Source organism: Apaloderma vittatum, unplaced genomic scaffold, assembly GCF_000703405.1.
Source record: "Apaloderma vittatum isolate BGI_N311 unplaced genomic scaffold, ASM70340v1 scaffold81, whole genome shotgun sequence".
Lineage (NCBI taxonomy): Eukaryota > Metazoa > Chordata > Aves > Trogoniformes > Trogonidae > Apaloderma > Apaloderma vittatum.
This window is the reverse complement of record NW_009699351.1, coordinates 97,437-118,611: the sequence shown is the minus strand read 5'-3', so window position 1 is coordinate 118,611 and position 21,175 is coordinate 97,437. Positions and strand designations below refer to the sequence as shown.

The 21,175-nt window shown below is 45.3% G+C and overlaps 1 protein-coding gene across 1 annotated transcript in view; it reads left to right on the top strand.

Annotated features, from left to right (window-relative positions):
* Positions 1–9,291: 9,291 nt before the first annotated feature.
* LOC104280609 (receptor tyrosine-protein kinase erbB-4-like) overlaps positions 9,292–21,175 on the top strand; it is a gene marked incomplete at its 3' end in the record, with an annotated part of 93,459 nt that continues 81,575 nt past the window's right edge. The window contains exons 1-2 of the mRNA XM_009878308.1: positions 9,292–9,421; positions 15,754–15,905. Of these exons, the coding sequence (XP_009876610.1) occupies positions 9,292–9,421; positions 15,754–15,905 (282 nt within the window). The remainder of the gene's footprint in view (positions 9,422–15,753; positions 15,906–21,175) is intronic.

The window sequence follows — 21,175 nt, the reverse complement described above, 5'->3', positions numbered from 1 at the left end:
AGGAATGTTACCTGCATTAATGACTACAGCCCAGCCATGCAAGTAGAGTGTTTACAGAAAGTCCTGATTTGAGTTTAAAGGGTGTGTGAGAGGCTTGCTTAAGTTTTCTCTAAGTTCAAATGATCTCTAAGGTATTTTTTTCTTCTACTGTCTGCTGTTCTTGAGTGTGAAGAGCTACAAACCTTTAACCCTGGTGCAGGTACCAGTAGGATCCAAAGCTGTTTATCAAACACTGCTTTTTGTGGTCCAGCACTTCCAGTGGGAATGAAACTGATGCCCAACCAGTTCTCTTGATAATGTATTGTGTCAAACTTAGGCTTGCTGGGAATTCATCATGGCAAAATGATGTTTTTACAACAATATGGCTTAGATTTTTTTAAATTATAAGGAAGACATACGTTACTGAGCATGTAACATGAGCTTTCCCCCAGGAGGTAGTGCTCTGCTGAGGTCAGATTTGTTGCATGGTTTGGGGGCAGAAGCTTCCCTCTTTCATTTCTGGTTTTAGCCTGTGCATTCTTGGTCTCCATGCTTTAGAAGATGCCATTTTTACTGTTGGCGAGAAGCCTGAAGCGCATGGTTTTCTAGCTGCATCGCACGTGTATCACAACAACCTCCAGGCATTGCCACCTGGGGTTCCCTCTGCCTGCGAGCTGGCTATGGTGTGTTGTCTTTTGCCAGAAAATACACGTGCTTTACTGCCTGTGGAACATTTATTTCCCCATGGTCAGGGCAATGGCTCCATGAAAAGCTATGAGAAACCTTCAGAAAACCAATCTAAGCATGCATGTACAGTGTCCACGCTGAGTTTCCCAGGCATGCCTGGAACTGCCTAGCTTGCCTTGCACAAATGCCCTTTGTGTGCTCATGTTTAGCATGCAGGCTGGATGCATGTTTCTTTTTCATGCTTTCAGAACTTGATCCTGTAGGGTCACTTTATCTCTTTTTGTTGTTTTATTTATTTTATTTTTAATAAGATGCAGCCGTTGCTGTCTTTCCAGAAGCCAGGTAGTATGCTCTCTTAATAGCATGGTCTGCTCATTCTCCAGCTAAGAATTTCCCTTATTCTCCAGTAAAATAAGCTTTGAAGCCTTTTTCTTCTTGTTTTAGAGTAGTTGCTGGGTCTGTCTTCATATCCCCCCTGTATATTTAAACATGAATTGCATCTGACTGCGGTGACGCTAATTAAGGCGCAGGCCCTCAGATGTGGCCCTCCTTGCGCAGAGTGCGGCCAACAAACCCGCCGTGACTGGCAGGTGTTTCAACCACTTTAGACAACTGCAATTTCATAAAGTGTCCTTCCCCTTCTCCTCGACGAGCAGGGGACCGGCAGGCCCCTGCTGAGGCACCTGCTGCCAGGCAGGGACTGTGTGGGTTTGGGGAGCACAGGGCTGACCCCATATGTGCCCCCCCCGACCCACTGGCATCTCACCCTATCAGGGGTCTTTACAGAGCTGTCATCTCCCCTTTACTGTAAGCAGGGATTTCCCCCCGTTCTAAAATGTGAAAATATTTTATATTATTCCAGTGATTTTTATAATATCCCAGATATGTGCTCCTGGGGTGTTTGACCAAATATTATTAAATCTCTGCAAGGGCTAATAATCCTGGAAGTAGCGCGACGCCTTCCCGTGACATTGAAATCATTTAGTAATTTTACAGTACATTTGAATTTCGGCGTCGCTCAGCCGCTCAGTTTCCATTAACTTTGCCTGGAATTTCTTATGTCCATGCACACAAGCAAAAGTGTCAAGTTTCTCCTTCATGCTCCAAAACGCCACCTGAATCACAATTGTGCTGCGGCTAATTGTTATTAATTAAGCTGTTCCTAGCAGTCCTAGCTGGCTTGCGCTTTTTTTGTGTGTGGTTGTAATAAAAAGCGAATGCATTTAGAAAGCACAGCATTAAGGAGGGAAAAACAAGGGAACCCTTCTCCCGGGAACTTCTCTGCACCCTGCGAGACGTGGTTTTGGGGTGGGTGTGAGCCTTTTTTTTAAGGATGGGGCCACCGCATCAGCGAGTGGTGCTGAGCCAGGCTCGTTACCATCAAATTAGCTTCGCTGACCTTCGCTGCCGTTTACCCGTCACAGGCAGGCGGCTTCAAGGACATTTTGCAGTGGGTAAATTTGCACTGAGCCACTTCGGCCGCACGTGCTCCTGCATCACTTAAGCGCGCGGCTAAAGCCCTCGGCACAAGGTTTGTCCGGGATCACATGCCGGGTGCCCCGTGCCTCCCCGGGGCTTCCCCTCCCTCCTGTTTCCCAGGTTCTACTCAACCGAATCATCGGGCGGAGGGAGTAAGAGGAAGGGATTAATGAAACGGGGACCTCAGGAGCAGCCTCCTCGCGGAGGGCTCGTGTTGGGAAAATTGCTTCTTAGCCTTTTCTTTTTAATAAATCTGCTAATAACGTGCCCGTTGCTTCCTACCCGGTGACAAGGAGCGAGGCGCCTGTCATTCATCCGCCTTTCTCGGTGTTTGTTGATGAAAATGAAATCAGGTAGGGAGGTCTTCAGGCAGAAACACTGTCATTTCTGTGTGAGAGGCAGGAATGTGGAAGCTGCTTTTGGTCTGTGGGAATATGTCATCCACGTCTTGGAAAAAAGCAACCAGCCATCTGCTGTGTCTTTCCTTTTTGTCCCCCTTGCCTTGGGTTAAGAACCAGAAATCAGATTATTTTGGCACATCCCTCAGATGTTTTTTTAACAGTGAGCTAATGGTTACCATTTGCAATATAAAGGTGCATGTAAACATCCTCTTAGGAGGTCAGGAATGGTCTTGGGAATTTTCCAGGTTGATGGTTTGTACACAGACGTGGGAAATAAGCACCAGCACAGGTTGGTGGTTGCTCTGGATTGCTCACCTGTAGCCTCACTGGAGCGAGCAGTGTGGAAAGAGAGGCCCTTGGAGAAACATCACAGGTGGTTGGAGTGGGAGTCTTGTGCACTGTGCTTGGTCTCAGAGAGATTTTCTCCTGCCATCCTCTCTGTATGCTACCAGATGTAGCTTTACTCTGTCCATGGATCCTCCTGGTGCTGCTGGCACTGTTTTCGGTGTTTCACAAGGCATCGCCTTTCCTTCATCCCAACGCATTCCTCGGCATTTTGCTCTTACACACCTGTCCTTCTGCTGGCAGCATGTGCAGAAAAATGACCGAGTATCAGACAGCTGCCTGAACTGGGGTCTGGAAAGTCGGTGAAAGGCTTTATGGCCCTTTTTTGGGGTTAAATCCCTCACCCTGCTCTGCCGGAGTCTCTTAAGAGCCCCCCAGGACTGCTGTGTTCCTCTTAGCCGACTTGATCCCTGGGGGAGGTCTGGCTGGTGGATTTGGGCAGTGCCTGTTCTGTGTTGCTGGTTTTTGCTAAAGCAGCTTTTGTTGGAATGTCTGCAGAGGAGACCTGGCCTGACCTGGTGTGGGCATTTCTCAACAATAAAGCAAGAATCAGCCCTCAACGGTTTCTCTATTTCAGTGAAAAGGGGCTGACAAAATAGGCACCCAGGCTGCAAAAAGACCAAACATTTTATATATCTCTCTCTACACATGTGCATGTGTGAATGTATGATGTGCTCTTGTGTTCCACATAGAGTTAGCAGCATCCCAGGGTTACCTCTGACCATTTTGGGTGACCGTGTGAGCACAGACGTGCATTCACTGTCTTCACCTCCTCCTGCCTTCCGCAGTTCTCTGCCAAGGGTGTTTGGTTTTGCCTGAATCTGCAGTTATTGAGGGAGGCAAGCTCCAGTCGTGATTATTCCAGTGATAAACCAGTCCTTCTGTTGCTGAGTGGAGGATTCGGAACTAATGGTGCCTCTGCTCCTGGGATTTACCATTTGGAAGATACTTTATTGCTGTCTTGTGACATTTCCCTGCACTTTTATTCTCATTTATGTAACTGTTTTCTTTGATTTATGGCAGGTTTTCTTCACGTGTAACAGTGTCATAAATTGTGCAGTCCTACTTTCAATGGTTTTGAATTTGAGACACTCAGTAAACTGTGAGATGGGGGAGGAAAGGGCAGAAAAGGCTTTTGATCTCAGCCCCATCAAAATAACCTGTTCTCTCAGTAGAAATCTGAAGCAGGCATCAAAACAAGTTAGCCTAATCTGTTTCTCGACTGGTTGTGGGATTTTTTTACTGCAAAATGCAAGTTATTCTAGTATGAGGTCAAACCCACACAGCCGTAACATTTGTGTGGGGATCCCTGGGATCCTCTGTTACTTGAGGTTTGCAAAAGCTTTCAGAGGAGCAGCAGCAAATTAATGTTTTCCTTTCATAAACCTTTCTTTCTCTTCATAAACCTGCTTTTTCGCGTGTTATTATTTTTTAAGACCTTCAGACAAGCTCAGATTTCCAAGGAGTGTTCGGTGGCCATCAGAGATCCAAAGCCTATCAAAGCCACTGGTCAGGCCAGTGAAATAAAGACCTTGGGTTTTGATTTTGTTGGCATCTTGCTTCGTAGAGGAAGAGAAACAACTCATTTAAAAATTGCTTTCTGAGTTCAGCTGTCAGAGAAGCTTTCTGTTGACCTTTACAAATTGATACCATCACAATCAATGGACAGAAGTTTAAGGGCAGTCTCTGGGGTGTGGAGGCAGGAATAAACCCAAACATTTATAAAATATATATAGAGTGCATTTTAAAAAACTCAACAGAATATACTAACAGGGAGCATATCTGAGCAAGCCGATCTGTAAAGATTTCATAATACATGATTTTGACAAGTGCGATTACTTAGAATTTACCTTTTGGGACGATTTCTGGAAGTACATGAAACAAAAAATAACAAATAAATGTGTCTTAGGTTAGTGCAACTCAGTGATAGGTTGGACAAGGAAAACAATTAGTGATTTTGAAGTTGCTTTGCCAGACTTGGCGGTAGAGGAAATGCATTTGAGGAGCAATTTCACAGCAACTTTGACTCCCCCTCCTTGCAGCCTTGGGAAGTGAAACAGTTCCCAAAAGCTCCGTTAGGAATTGCACGAGGAGGGGCAAGTCAGTCTGTGATTTCGGCCTCTGGCTCGTTCATTTTTAAATGAGGCAAACTGAGAAGCACATCTGACTGGGACGGGCAGTCTTCTGGGACGAGCAGTCCTCTCCTCCCAGGTACAAAAGAGAGAAGCCTCAGCACTGCAGGCATTTGCGCTGGATATCCTGCTCACATGCAGTGGGTTATCTGTTCAGGTGCAAGTCCTGCCTCTGCCCCTCTTGTGCCGATTTAATAGCAGCTTATGACAGCAGTCTCAGGTTAAAAAGTAATCCCTTTGCTTTCTTAACGATGAGAGAAACATCTGAGTGATAGAGGTAGGTTTTTTATATGGCATGACCATACCCCAAAATCACCACAGCGCTGCTGTTCACCAGAACTGAAGCCCTCAGTAGTCTTGGAAGAATTTGGTACTCCGAGTCCTATTCAGCTTTTTATTTTTATAACGTTTAATTTAAATTGTGCAATCTGGGTCTAGGCTCAAACATGTGGGTTTGAAGAGGTGAGACTTTGCCCTTCGCTTACACCTCCACTCGGTTTAATAGCATATGAGTTTTATTATTTAGTTTAGCTGTGGGGAATTACGAAAATACAGCCATTGGTTTAAGGAAGGCTTGTGTAAGAGAACATTTTAACATCGTAAAAGAATTAATCTAACACATACAACCACCTCAGACCCCAGGACATGATCCCTGTTCTCAGGTCTAGCGTGTTTTGGCTTCAAACAAAGTGCTGTGTCCAGCCTTGGCACAGCCCCTGCCTCTCCCTGCAACTTCATTGCCAGTCCTCTCATCTGCAGTACTTCCAAGTTTAAATAATTACCATTTCAGCTGTCTTACATGGGCTGAATTCTCCTGTCTGCTTGACAAGGTTATCGCGTTGCTTGAGAGCCTGTTATTTTCATCAGTGAAAAATAAAACTGCGTGCGCCTTCAATTTAATAGACCTATGCATAGCGGCTAAATGAGGTAGTTTCTTCAGTCACGTTCTCCTGTATTGCACAGTCACCTTGAATCACTTGGCCAAAGCAGCTCTGAAATTTTGGATGTGCTCTTTCCGGATTGATGGGGACACCTGAGCCCCGGCATGGCTGTCTTGGGTGCTGCTTGTGAGATGTTACTGGTTTTCTTTATTTCCCAAATGCTTTTCCAGGGTCTTATTGTTGAAGCCCCTCTGCAGTTTTGTCTTGCAGCGTTGCCAGAATTTGGGGAGGTTCTCTCTGAAGCAGTCCAATTCCTTGTGTTTAAATTTCGTAGCTATTTTAATCATTTTGTTAGGTGGTGTTTGGGTTGTGTGATAATTACTAACATAATGCGAGAAAAATTTCTATGGGAGATCTTGGGGAAATACCTTTTTCTTTAGTCACAGGTGCCTCGTGCTTACCCTGCAACGCTGCGGCGGTTGCTGTGTGCTTCAGTGCTGACTAATTACCTGCAGTTCCATTCACAGATATAAAAGCACCCGTCCCACCTCCCCTATCTGAGCTGTATCTTTTACATAAACGGTGCTTAAATACTAGCAAGTAGGATCTAAGGGCTCGTGTGCGTCTTCCAGGTGTTTTTTAAATATCTTAGAGGCGGTGAGGACCGCTATCCCGTTCCCATTGCAGTGGCTGCCAGCTCTCCCGCTGGATTTCTCGGGCTGTGAATCAGGCAGAAGCCGAATGAATGCGCTCCCTTGTGCACGCGCAAACTCGGTGTGTTTGTACAATGTTAATTAAAATGCATTTAAGTTGAGTGAATGCTTGCGGTATTCAGGGGCCCTCTGGGGGGAAAAAAAAAAGGGCAGTCAGACAAAGGCCTACTCTAGCCGTCGCGGAGCTGGGGGAGTGGCAGGAGCTGCTGGAGAAGGCGGCCACCGCCGCAGCGCCCCAGCAATGGTCTGTGCAAGCTGAGTCCCCTTGGACCCCCAGCAGAGCACTGTGGCGGGGAAGGAGCCCTTTGTGTCCCCAGCAAAGCAGCCTGGTTTGTGAGCTGGGAAACAATTTTGGGCCAGCCTTGTAGCAGATGTTGTTGGCATCCCTTTCTAAATGGATTTGTGTTGAACGTACAAAAACCCAGTTCAAGATCCTCGTTCCCCTCTGCTCCCTCATCCCACATCTGTAAGGGTTCATCTGGTGCTTGTGGTGTATGCACTGTCACCTTCCCCGCTCTCCTTCCCCTAGCATTGAGAAAACAACCCAAAACCTTGGGAAGGGTGAGGGCTGGAAAATGGGGAGAGCAATATTTGCAAGTTCTTAGGCCTTCAGGTTGGCACTTTATTGCCCGAGAACACGTGGCCTTGTATTACTCATGATTGTTTATCTGCAGACTTACTAATCATAGAAGACATTAGTGATGGTCTGTACTTTGCTACTGTGGGGAAGGATTTTGGTTCTTGCCATTTGAAGTTAAATTGACAAGCTTAATTTTGGGTCCCGCATTCTAGTGGCTGAACCGGAGACTGGTGTAGGAGTAGGAGATCTCTAGTGGTCTTCACGAAGAACAGGGAGAGCTATTCCTGCGCACGATGGCTCGGAGCAACAGTAACGTTTGCGTGGGCTAACCTGCCCTCTGGAGTGGTATTGCATTTCCTTGGGGAAATGGTCAGCTGGACAAAGGGTGCTGTGATATTATGGTTCAGACTGGTAGACCCAGTAAAGAGCCCAAACTAGAAACCTGGTAAAAGGGAGTGGTCCAGTCAGTGCTCAGGAGTTGGAGGGCAGAGGAGACTGGTGCTGTATTTCAGAGCTATTTGAAAATCTTTTCACTGTCTCTGAATGAGGCCTTACCTGAACTAAGCTGGGTGTTGGAACAAGAGACCACTTAAATCTTTCTTAGATAATGTCTAAAAATTGCTTGTTTAGGTTACGTGCTTCATTGGAAACTAAATTGTAAATACTGAACGCATTTCAATAAAGTTATTTTTTGCATTCTGCATCCAGTAAGAAAATCTCACACTCCTCCTAAGCTACCATGCTGTATAAACGGCTGTAAAAGAAATCTTTAAATGTGTTGTGTCACAACTTGCTTGCCGGTAATTTGCTAATTTGACCAGTGGAGCCAGCAAACACCTCCTCAGAGCTGGCCCGATGGAGGTGGTGATGAGCAGCGTGGGGCCACGTGCCACCTCTGTCCCTCGGGTTCCCCGCCAGCTTGGAGGCTTATCTGCTGCCTCCTTGTCGGAGCGAGCGCTTCCAGATTCACAGCAAGACCTCAAGGAGAGCCAGATGATAGAGCAGATGGCAGATGACTAATTTGGCAAAGTTAGATGAGTGGAAATTGTTTGCTTTAATTGCTTGTCAAGTCCAGTACCTACATTATAGTTAAGAAGCAACTATTTACCCTCAAAATAGAATGAACTGGGTAAAGAAAGAGTGTTTATGTGTGTGTGAAGGGAGAAAAAAGGAAGAAGTACCCAGAGAAAATAATTTGGTACAAAGGCCTGGGGGGTAAGAACCATTGGTAAAGCTTCTTGTATTAATTTCTGCTTTTTTGGGGGGGTAGCTGTATGATACAGGTCCCCCAGTACATTTTCCCCATTTTGTCCTTTCCAGTTGCTGTATCATAATATATATGTGATGAAATTAAAAGAGAAGCAGTGGTGGAAATCTTGGCATAAAGCAGGCAGATGACAATGGCTTGATGTGGTGGGCACAGGCAATTATCCTTGCAGTATTGCGGTAAAAATCTAGTCAACATTTTGATGCTGTTTTTTGGTTGGTAGGAACAGGAGTGCTGCACTGGTAAAATACGCTGTGTAGCATCCACCAGGCAGATTTTGGAGAGCTCAGCGCAAGAAGGTCCCATCAGTTTGAGCAAGTGTTTTCACACATAACTAATCCTTCCTGATGAAATTATAATCGGTGTCAGTCCTTAGTGTGCCTATTTGTTTTCCTGCTCGTAAAATTGGGAAAAGAACTTGCCTTTATAGGTGGCATCTGATCAGCCTTTGCCGAAGGTGGGACCGCCATGGTAACGTACATCCCTGCAACTTTTCTGAAAGTGCTAGAAAGCTTTTACAACAGCATATGAAACCGCATTTGGGAGTTTAGTGGGCAGAGTAATGCTTTTGGTCCCTGGTGCTGTCAACCCAGGGACCTCCTCTCCATGCAAAAAGAAGAAATGCTTTAGAGGTGTTTCAGTGTCCTTTTAACATTGGAGATTGAAGTCTGGATGAAAATTATAATTTTTATTTTTTTTATTGCTTCACCTTATTTAGCAGTTGTGGACATCTTAAGCTGGAAATCAAAATAAATAATAGTGCTTCCAGACTTCTGTTTCTGGGCTGTTTGCACCTTCGCGAGCGATTAGAAGGGATTAAAGCCGTGATGGTGTGGCTCCCTACGTGTACGACGACACCTCATCCCAAAGACTCCCGACAGACTGAACAGCAGCTGGATGGTGGTGCTGAACTTGAGCTTCTCCTCCCGCGGCTGTCCAGGAGTTCATGGCAGTCGGGTTGATTGCATGCAACTGGATTCAAATGGGATGGTAATTTTCTAGCGTGGAGCAGACCTCACGGAAGGAAAACGCTTGTGCCAGCTGAGCTTTTAATTAGGAGTACAGAGAAAATTATGCTCTCCTTCATTACAGTCCCTCACCTAGGGAAGGCAAGCTTCTAATTTTAAGGTGCTCACCCAAGCTACTGGCTGCACAGGAGAACGACTGGTGACCTCCAGGAGTGTTTTGCTTTCTCCCAGGAGACATCTGCAAGACTGTAAGTGCAGGCAGTCCTTCCCTTCATTAGGACGTGCCTAATTGCAAGAAAATTCAGAGCTTTTGCAGGTCATTCAAGGAGAGCTGTAAAATAATAATGCAAGGATTAAAGTGTGTTTACCCCTCCTTCCGTGTGCATACATGACAGGGTGCCCAGGCTGTTCCTGAGAGTGTGGAGTGTAATGAAACGAATGGGGACTGCTGCGGTATTGCTGGTAATTAGTTGTTCCTTAAGGGGCTCGAGTGTTTTCCCCCCATCTGGGGGTCTTAACAAATTGCCAGGAGTGTTTGCAGTTATTAATAAATAATTACGTTAGCTGCCTTTCAAGAAACCCTGATGATGGTGCTGTCTGTAAAAACACAGCTAATTAAGTAAGTAAGTGGGAAATACGGGAAACAAACATGTTAGGAAGAGATGCTGACTGTTGTTGGGCTCGTACTTTATGGAGTAAAGGAACGTGTGATTCTTTTTTCATAAACACGCTCCTGAAACCAGAAAGTCTGAGGGTTTAAGCCTCCGCTTGTGCTTTTGACCCCCTTGACAAACCAATTTTTTTGTGCTGCTTTTGGTCAGGGGCTGATGTGGGGCAAATGTGCTGTTCTCCCGTGACCTCGCCAAAGATGAGTGTTCTGTGATTCAAAAGAATATATCCAGGTGCTCGAGATCACTTCCTTGGAGTGGGCAATGAGGATAGCTCATCGCTGCTTCTCTGAATGTGCTTTGGAAGAGGACTGGGACACTGGTATTTCAGGTACAGGTGACCATGCTGGAGATGATGGGATTAGCTCTTCCTGAGTAACTCTACATGTAGGCAGATCCGCAGAAGGGTCAAATAGGAAGTAAAACAAGTTGACCGTCTTCCGAAAGTTAGTTCATCTGTTGAAGTGAAAGGATTATAAAATCCGTTAGTATTACAAGAAACAGAACTAGATGATGTCAAATGTGATTTCTTAATTTAACATATAGATTTATCATCAACAGAGCAGAGCAAAATAATGGCCTAAAAAGCAGAATCTAAAGGACATTTTTAAATGCCTTCATTATTTGGTACCTTTGAGCGAGCATCTGAGTGATTTGGCTTTGTTACGAAAAAAACGTCGATGGGAAATTAATTTCCAAGTCATGTGCATGAATATTGATGAAAAACGTAAATTCAGTTCAATCCAGATGATTATTACTGCTGTAATTGGAGCCATTAGGAGCTGAAGCTCTTCTCTGTCACTTTCGGTAGCTGCCAATAAGTAAATAACTGAACATGAAGGGTGAATGCGTGAGTAATGCCTGAAATGTACTTTTGTGATGGCCAAGCAGAGCTCTCCCCCAGCGCCCACCCGAAATCGCTGACGCTTGGGGTGTAGCTGGGAAGTGGCCGTGGGCTGGCAGCCCGGCTGGCCGCAGTCACCGCCGATTTGGAGCTTCCCAGGTGGGAAGGTGCAGATCCTCCAGCTGCAGGATAACACTAGTTATCTATCTGGGCACCTACGCACGTGCACGCTCTGTGAGGTTTGTTGCCAGAGTATGAAAGGGAGGAAATGGCCGAGTGGTGATGGAGAGATGTGTTTGAGATCATCACGGCGTGCGGATAACCCGGTACAGGCTGTCAGTCAGCAGCTCGCTCGGGTGTCCGTCAGGGCAGATGTAAGGGGACGTCAGGTGTTCCTGGGTGCGCGGTGAAATGGCGCCGAAGCGTTTTCCTCACGGAGATGCCTCTGTTAGAGCCTGAGGAAGTCGCGAGTGTACGTGCTTGGAGATGCTCAAGAGAAGCTGCAGACTGAAGGCACATCTTAAGCTGCTCCTTTTTTGACCTCTGTTAGAGGCAGAGGAACTAGTATTTTTTTTATTAACCGAGAGAGATTCTGCTGCAGGGACTGCTTTTTATGTGCAATCTTTGTTTTCTTGCCACTCGTCACTTTCTGGGGTTATATCAAATAACGTGTCTAACACTGTACAACAAAGTGCTTTGAAGAGAGTTCATGAAATATAAATTATGGTGAGTTTGCATGACACGACAAGGAAATACATTTTGTTTTGCTCATGTTTATGCCTAGATATGGCTGGAGCATCCCAGAAAATATATATTATTTTGGCACTTAATTTTAAAAGAGCTGCTGTAACACATGAGTGCTTCTTGCCCTTCCAAGAGATGAGCAGGAGGGTGAGGGGGATGTATTTGTGCTCTCTGTGCAGAGTGTTTTCGCTCAAGTGCAGAGGGACTGGAGGATCCCCTGCAAGCCCTGCTCAGCTCCCGTTTTCGTGCTTCTTAACTATTTTTGCAAATTAGACCCAGAACGATTAGTTTTTGCTCTGGAGCAGCTGGGAATTGCCTCCTGTGTCTCAAAGTAGGGGCATAAAACTTATTGTTAACTACCAGTTCAGAGCCTGCTTTCTGCCTGCATCCCTGCCACGTTTGGCTCCCTGGCACGTGTGGGCAAGCAGGAGCGCTTGTGGAATTGTACCTGGCAGCAGCTTTTCTCCCTTATGGCAGGCTTTTTACCCTCTTAGTTGTTTTTTGCTTTAAAAAACATACCAATGGCATGCCTCGTCTCTTTGTTTTAAAGGACTCTCTGTGAGGGATGGAGGTACTATTCCAGCTCTGTCCTCCTGCAAGTGACAATTGATCTAACCTGCTTTTTAAAAATATCCACATAGTTTTCTCTTTTGTATTATGAATCAGGTAGAATTATTAGGTGCATCAAAAGTGTATGTTCCAAACCTGCACTGTCAGCTGAGGCACAGAGGGATTAATGGCTTATTATTATAATAGTTTATTAGCGAACCATGATTATACCCACATTTGCTTTAGGACTTTGCAGGTTGGGGCTCTTTTCCCCTCCAAGTACTGTTTCTGCATCGGCTGCCTGGCTGGTTGTGTACCAAGGACAAAAGAATCTGCACTTCTGCTCCTCTCAATTGATGCAGGGTAGTCTGGCTTTTGGTATGTTATTTAATCTGAGGCAGTCTGTAACTTCTGGGTTTGGGGTTTTTTTTTGAGAAGAGATGACGTGTCAGGGCAGTACAGAGCTGCAGAAGCTGAGCCAGGTCTTGCAGTGGTTGGGAGGACTGATGCTGGGCAGTGACTTCCTCTGGTTTCCCAAATCCTGTGGTAGAGCAGGCTGAAAGGAGATGGGTTACACGGATCTTTTGCCGTGTATCGGGCAGGCAGCAGAGGAGATGGGTTACATGGACCTTTTGCTGTGTATCGGGCAGGCAGCAGAGGCCCAGGCGTGAGCTGGAATGAGGAGATGTTTGGTGTGACAGAGGACCAGATGGGATTTTTTTTTTTTTTTTTTAAAGACAGAAATTAAATGCTTGGACTTATGATGAGATAAATTTAAAGAATCAACATGATTTCTTCTAAATTTGCTTTTAAGATCTTATTCATCCAAAAGAATTGATTTCCACAGCAATATGAAAAGCTGGGAATAGTTCCTGCAACAGTTTGATTATACAAAATTAATCTCAATTGAATAAAACTTTCAGCCTGAGTCTACACCTGGGCTGGCTTGACCCCTGTTAAATCTTCTTGCAAGAGCAGACTCCAGGTGTTCTGCCTCCTTACAGCAACAAATGGCTAAATTAGCTTTCAGGAAACGTTTAATGGGTGTGCAACATGAAATATCAGTGTTGCAGTGTGTAGCTTTATTAGCTGAGCTGCTGGAATTGTTTTCTGAGCTGTGCTGATCCTTAGCACTGATTGCAAGGTGGAACAGAAATTATTTATTAGTCCTTGGGAGCCTTAAGACAGAATAATACGCATTCGGCTGGAAACACGGTCAATCTTGTTGGTAGAGATGCTGCTGCATTTAAGAAAGAGGCAAATAAACTGATTGTGTAATTGGTAGCAAACATTTTTAGAAAATTTCCATCGGGGGCAGGTGTGCATTACCCTGAAGGGTGGAGATGCTGTTATGGCAGATCTCCAGTGTTTTCCAAATTAAATATGAGCTAGGACAAGGCTTTGTATTTCAAGAAGAAAATCCCCTAGCAGCAGTGGTTCTTCCTTCCAAGTGTTCCCAGTCCAGCAGAGCTATGTCACATTCCAGTGGGACCATGTCTCTTCATCTTGGGAATCCCCCAAAATGGCCGTTGCAAAAATACTGTAAATAAAGCCTGGTTTAGATATGGTTTGCTCTAAGTGATAAAGTTTTGTGTGAAAAAAATCAAAATGGAAATGTTTGTACTTTAAATTAAGTCTTTAAGTGAGGTGGTAGTTTTTATTTTAAAACCTGAACAAATCAGCAAGTTTTGATTTTCTGCCACACAGTATAATGAATATATGTGAAATATTTCAAGTTTTTAAACTTAGCAAGGACTTTGAAATTTTACTTTTACCAGTTCATAGAAAGAAATAAAAAAAAAATACATCCCTTACTGTATGTCGTTTGGTAACTAGACCAAATATGTATTTGAAGAAGCAGCTCTATGTAGTGCATGTTCTGCTTTGGTCTATGCTCGTTAGCAGCTGGAAACACAAAACCCCAAAGCGACCTGTTAAAACTTTCATCCTGTGAATCACCATGGAATCAGCCACTTCGGTCCCTCCCCGGTGGAGAGTTATGGTTCAGGAGGAACGGGTTTCCGCTGCCATTTTTAAGGCAGAGAGGGTCTCCTTGGGAGAAAACTTTGAGCAGTTTGTGGGCTTTTGGTTTCCTCCTGAAGCCCTTCGCCAAGAGGCTGCTTGAAGCTCGATTCACCCTGGCACAAGAGCAGTTTGCTCTGCAGCAGAGAGACCATAGCAGAGAACAGCGATGAGAATTATTCCCATTTCTATTAAAAAAAAAAAAAAGGTGAGTGTGTAGTAAGTAAACAGTCAGTAATAGTAGTACTCAAAAACCTAATTACTTTTGATATTTAAGAAAAGGACCTGCATCATTCAAAAGAGCATATTCTAGCCAATTTTACTGATTATGCCTCCAGTCGTGGAGAGTTTTGTTTGTATTGATCTAATCCAGGAGTCGGAATGGCTCCAGAAATGCTATTCTGGTGTGGCTTATGTTTTGCATAACATAATGTCTGTTTCAAAAATTTTGATATATTTAGATGAATTTACTTGCAGAGAAGAAAAACCCACAAGCTGTTGGTAAAGAGGAAAAGTAAGCACATACAAAGAGAAAAAGAAAAAAAAGCCCAGCCCCACACTTGACCAAGTAGCATTGCTGAGAGCTGCGTGAAAATCTGCTGTTCTAAAATGCTGCTGCTGGGTTTCTTTCCCATGTTCTTTTTTGTCACTGCTTGACGAGTGACAAATCTGAGCTGCGCGGTGGTTCTGCAGTAGCTTTGAAGTGGACTTCAAAATGTAGAGAGAGTAGTATAACATTAAAGGGCATCTCCTGAAAACCAGCTGCCTTAACATGATGTTTCCTAACTCAGCCAACACGTCTCCACTGTGCCTTGTATTGTGATTTGTGGAAAGACAACGTGGGTTTTTGCTAATTGTCTTTCTCCTTCTTAATTGTAGAGAGCTGGGGTCTTAAGGGAGGTCATGGGGTGACCAGTGCTGGGTATAAGCCTTCTGGTCAGGTTCCTCTTGGCTTGTCCAACAGGACCATTCTGAGCATCAGCTGAATGGGGACAATGTTGGGTTACCCAGGTCAGCTTGAATGCCTGGATCTCTCCAGTCTCGCGTCCTTTAGTCCTTGACGAGCGCATCTTTGTTCAGCGCCTGACTCTGTCACTGGCAGACTTAGGAGGGACTTTGCTGAGACCCAGGTTTGGCCATTTCGGTGCTGGGGTCAACTAGGTTTGCATTTTTCCTGCATTTCTGTGTTTTCAGCCTTTCTGTGTTTGCTGGTAAATACCAGCACTTCATCCCATCTGAGGAGATGTGTTTAAGTTGCTGAGATGATCATGGGCCATATTTGTACCTTCCTGTCTCTGCTGCTGACATTCACGTAACTTGTGCTGAGTTTTTTTTGCTGTTGGTGGTTTTTTTTTCCCAAGACCCAACCCTGTGAGTAATTCAGGGTTTTTGTCACAATTACCTGTATCCCTCTATACAAATTTTATTTCCTTCTGTGCTGTCGTATCTGTCTTCCACACTCATCCTGATCGTTTGTCCTGTGGTTTCTTGCAGTGTGTGCAGGCACCGAGAACAAGCTGAGCTCCCTCTCTGACCTGGAGCAGCAGTATCGGGCCCTGCGCAAGTACTACGAGAACTGCGAAGTAGTTATGGGCAACCTGGAAATCACCAGCATCGAGCACAACCGAGACCTCTCCTTCCTGCGGGTAAGGAATCTTCTTTTTTCCTTTCCTCTGTCTTCATGTTTTAGGGGAATAACTATGGGTGCTGGGCTGGGGAAGATCAAGGCTCACACCAGCTTCACTGCAACATAAGAGGATGATAAAATGTCACAGACGTGCAGAGAGCAAGAGCAATGTCATTGCTGTGACACGTGCTCTGAGTGTGCGGCGTTTAGGTTTCGCCAGGACTCGAGGGAGAAAGCCACATCGCTGCTCAGAAAGGTGACACCTTCCTGTCTCTGTCACTGTGTGTTGCCAGCAGGTACGGAGCAGGAAGGGTAGGGTTTAGGAAGGTCAGAGAATCATTCAGATAAGCACTGGAGACTTGGAGAAGCTAATTCTAGTAAAATGCTATACATGGACTCACTGATGGATTAAACAAGGGAAGAACTGTGGCCAACGTTTGTGGACTGTTTCAAGAAAAGGAAAAAGAAAATATGATTGCTGAATGGATATAAAGTGTTTTTTGAGTATGAGGCTGGAGTTACGAGCCTAATTGAATCTCCAGCACCTAGGGGATGTCTTTGACAGATCAAGTCTGTCCTGCCACCATGGAGTCTGGGTTGTGCGCTCCCTCAGCCCTCCTTACATCAAATTCTGAGTAAATACCCTGCTTTTGGGTTAGTGAAGGAATATTTCAGCATGGTTTGTACATTCCCTGTTAACGTGCTAGCAACCACGAGGAGGGAAAGGTAAATTTAAGCATACTATTATTGGACGTTCCCAAACTAATTATGTTTGAAGAGTTATCCCAGTAGAGGAGTGATCCAGTGCACTCAGGTGGGCATCTGAGGATGCTGCAACATGGAAAAACGTGGTATGTAGGCGTAAGGACCATGGTAGAAAAGGCAGCCTGTGGCAGTGCAGTTGCAAGCTGTGTTGGTTGCACCCTCCAATAGAAAGTCAATTCATGACACAGATAAGGGTTTACACTTGTCCTATAGTATGGCATTGCTCATGTAGACTTCTGCAAAATGCTAATGTCATGTTTCAGGGTGTGTATCTGTGTGTAACTGGCATTTTCACAAAAAGCACGTAGCGGGAGAGGCGAAGTTTAAATCCGGCAGCAGGAAGAGGGCAGCAGGAGTTAACCCCGGCAGGTTGTGTTACACTCAGTCATTGGATTTGCTGGTCTCGGGTGAACCTACTGCTCAATTTCAGTTTGTAAAAATGTGAACTTTCCATTACGAGTTCTAACAAAGGCAAAACAGATTCTCCAACAGCTTTGCTTCGTGTTAAATTTGTTGGGGATTTCACAGGATTTCCACTCTATATGTTGGCCTATATTTACTCCAAGTGTACACCAGGCTGCTAAAAGATCTCCAAGCAAAATCTATCTGCCAGATACGTCTGGAGTAAAGTTTGGGGTGCTAATTGCACTCAGACTCACAGGTTGCCTGTTAATTCGAGCGATGAATGCCTGGGAAATAAATGCTGTCTATACATTTCACAGTTGTGACAGGTGGGAAAAACACATATGTTCATGCTCCGAAATAGATACAGCCTTGGTGCAGCTGGGCTGACGTTTCCCACCACGTTAGACAAGCAGCAGATAGAAACCTCCGGTGAGGGCAGGATCCTTGCAGTGATTCAGGCGTCACTGAGGTTTCAGATGCCTCCCGGAACCCCCAACTTGGGCCGTTGCGCCTGGCTCGAGTTCACCACGGATGGTTCTCCCACGTTGGCTTTCCTTCCTTCTTATGCTGCTGGCGGGTAGGTAGGGCAGGCGAATTATTTGGAAATCAGGGAATTAACGTTCCGTGCAGAGAGCTGCCATAAGCAAAGAAAAATGTTGGTAGGCAGTAAAATCAGCAAATGAGAGCAAGAAAGAAGGGCCATGTGTAGTAAATGAAGGTGGTTTGGTCACTTGCGGATTTCTGGTGACAGCTACTATTGCTTTTTTATTAGTTTTATTACTTGTCTTACCTACATCTGCCCTCTCGCAGATGTCTCAGCAAAAAACAGAACTTGAAACAAAACCCAGAAAACTAGAAGTCTAGTTAATATGATAAATTGTAGTCATTAAGATAGAAAACCAAACAGAGGAGAACATATTCTTGGGGAGGCAAATAAATAAATAAATAAATGTTGGCATATTTATGCCGATAGTTCGACATTCATTAGTTAGGCAGTATTACTTGTTTTGTCATTTTAAAAATGGTTTTAATCGCCAAAAGAAGGTGGCAGATGGGAGATAACTAAAAGAAAGGCTGTTTGTCTCCCTCAGACTTAAATATGGTGAACTCGATGCGCAAGATGATGCTTCTCCAGCCTGCTCCAATTTTCCTTAGTCTCTCTTGCAATAATGGTCGTCTTTCTTGACCAAACTGACTTCAGGCAGGCTGTTGACACGCCCCTGGGTTATCTGTACGTCTGTCTGAGGGGTACCGTGGCTTTGTGTGCCTGCCTGCCTTCCCCTTAGTGCTCGACCTCTCTGGGCAGCCTCTCACACCAGAACAGAGGGAAGACCTAGCGAGCCAGGCATGCTGAGCCTTTTTATCGTGCAATAATAAACAAATACCATAAATGAATTGAAATGAAAAAAAATAAATAAAAAGCCACCATAATTTTATTTACCCTGCAGAGAAGCATTAAAAGATCAGCATCCCATCTCTCATATTTATTTAGACATTTATTCCCTAAATAGATTTGCTTTATGTCGATGAGTTAGCTCACTGGATATGTGCTGATTAAGGCTGAAAAGGACTCCATATAACCTGAATGAAGTGTTCAACCACTTCAGCTTCCAGGCCTGCAAGCCAAGTGCATGGCTTTGAGGTCATGAGGAGCTTCATTATGTAAGAAGGGATTGCACATACCAGGGTATTTTTACCTATTATTCTTGTACGTGTGCAGAAGAGGAGTATAGATCTTCTGCTTTCGTTTTACGTATTTTATTTTTGCTTCTGGTTGTGTTAATGGTCTCGGTATTGCATATTGCGATATGAAGGTGTGCTCTGCTCATGCTGCCCTCTGTCCCCACCAGCTCTGTTCCCTCTGCTCGGTGCTTCCCTGCACCGTGGCCACAGCGGGAGTCTTGGCAGAGGAAAGAAGCTCTAAGTAGGAGGCAAAACCACCTCGAAGCCGGAGTGCTGGGATAAACCTGATGTTTCTGACTGCGGGCTGGTAGCCGGTTTTCTTTGTTATTCTTCTGAGGCTCAGCCTACCCCTAGAAGATGTACGCTGGGGTAATTCAGCTTTGGAGTCCCACCACCGCAAGCTTTGGCGGTGGAACGAGGCTTAGGTTAACGCATGGCATCGCTGCTGGAACCGCCACCTCCCTGTTGTGGCCGAGGCGGGCTCTCTACTGGCATAGGCGCTGCGGTAGGTAAAGGCACTTACTGTTTCCAAGATCATGATTGAACCGGGCAGGACAAATAATTGGGTGGAAAACAGGCCCTGAGAGCTCCCTGGTCCCTGTCATGTATTCAGCTGTGACAGCGGGAAGAGGTCGAGCTCCATCTCCCCCTGCTTCGCACCCCAGTGGCATCCTTCAGCTGGTGTCACAGGACAGGCTTTTTGCACTGGGACTTGCTCCGTGAAGCTGGATAAGCTAGTTTGGCTGGTGTGTGTCTCGAGTCTCGTCAAGGCTAGAGCTGAGATTTATTTCCCTGCTTTGGATTTAAAAAAAAAAAAAAAAAAAGTCCCAAGAAAAGCTCAAATGGTGCAGTGGTTCATACTGCAAAGGACTGTTTGGTTTCAGAAGCAGGAACCTATTTTAGTTTCACATGGTAAAGCTGACAGTTTCCATTGTGGACAGTTCTTATTTCTTAACAGCATCTCCGTTTTCAATTTTCGAAATAAAATATGCAATTAGTATACCACAAAACAATCTTCTGCAAGCACTCTTATTCTGTTAAACACATTTGGTAAACGAGAGTTATCTTTGACTAATTCCCAGGCTTTTAGCAATTCACAGTCAGTAAATTGTCTCCTCAAGCCTGGATTTTATTTAACCAATTCAGATTATTTATTTTTGAAGACATGACCAAAGTTCTGTGCTGTTCCCTGCAATAACTCTCCCAAATGATTATGAAACTTATTTCTAACTGTAATCAGCAGCCTTCAGAAATGATCTACCACTGCTTTATAGATTTTTGGGTTTTTTTATTTACCTCCGTGGTGCTTCTGTATCATCACAGCTATGTGGGCAGCTCTCTGCGTGCCATTTAACAGGGTGGGCGGTTTGCGGTGGGCGGCTTTACAGCCGCCGCACTTACTGCGAAGATGTATAGCCCCATCTTCCCTTTGTTAGCAGACATAACTGCCTGCTCGGTGAAAAACCTGCTCCAGCCCGTGCTTATCGCTTCCCTTATGGTCACGCTTGTACTTTGTGGCAGGTGGAATTTGGGGGTTATAGCCTTGGAGGAAGATTGGGTCAGACAGACCCCTCCGAGCGGGGAGGACTGCCAAAACAGCCACAGGAATAGCTGGTTGCGAACTGTGCTGCCTGGCCCCATGGCATTCGGTGCTGCTTCTGGTTAAAAAAAAAACAAAAATAACCTCAAAAACCAAAACTCAAACCAACACAAAATCTAATTTTTTTCAAACCTTTTTGTTCTTTCATAGCAAAATGGATCCAAGGAGACCCTTCTGAAAACCCCGACGGCAGAGCTGAGCTGAGCTGTGGGTGCAGAAGGGAACCTGCAGCCCCAACAGATGGGTCGGGAAGGGGGGTGCGGAGATAGGAGGGTGTTGCCTTGCCCAGGTTGCTCGGCAGATCGCATGTGGCTCCTGAAGGCCTGGCAGCATGGTCCTGTGGCCTCTTTTGCTGCAAAGTGGTACCTTACTTCCCAGCTGACAGGCTTCAGTAAGGTCTCAGCCTAGCAGAAAGGGAGCGGGATGTGGAGGTGGCCCCTGTCAAGAGTGCCCCAAAAGAGACGGTATAGAGAGGCAATGTCTATGTGGAGGGGGAATTTCTCCAGAAGTGCTGGGAAAACATTGCAGTCTGTCCCTGCACCGGCACAGGGATTTTGAGGGGGTTTGCTGGACAAAGCTGCCCTGTAGCATTTGTCCTGCAGTGAGTTGCATCAGGAGAGCCTTGCCAGCATGTGTTTTGTCCTTGGCTGGCAAAAGGCAAAGTGTCCTCCAGGTAATTACAGACCTGGAAATCAAATACATGTACTTATGTATTTTTAATTGCCTTCCCAGGACCTTACTTGTTAGATAACGAAGCATAAAGAACAGAATGGTGTGCCAGCGGTGGTGTGAGAGGCTGGGGTGTGCCTGCCCCCCAAAACTAGCGGGGAAGAGGG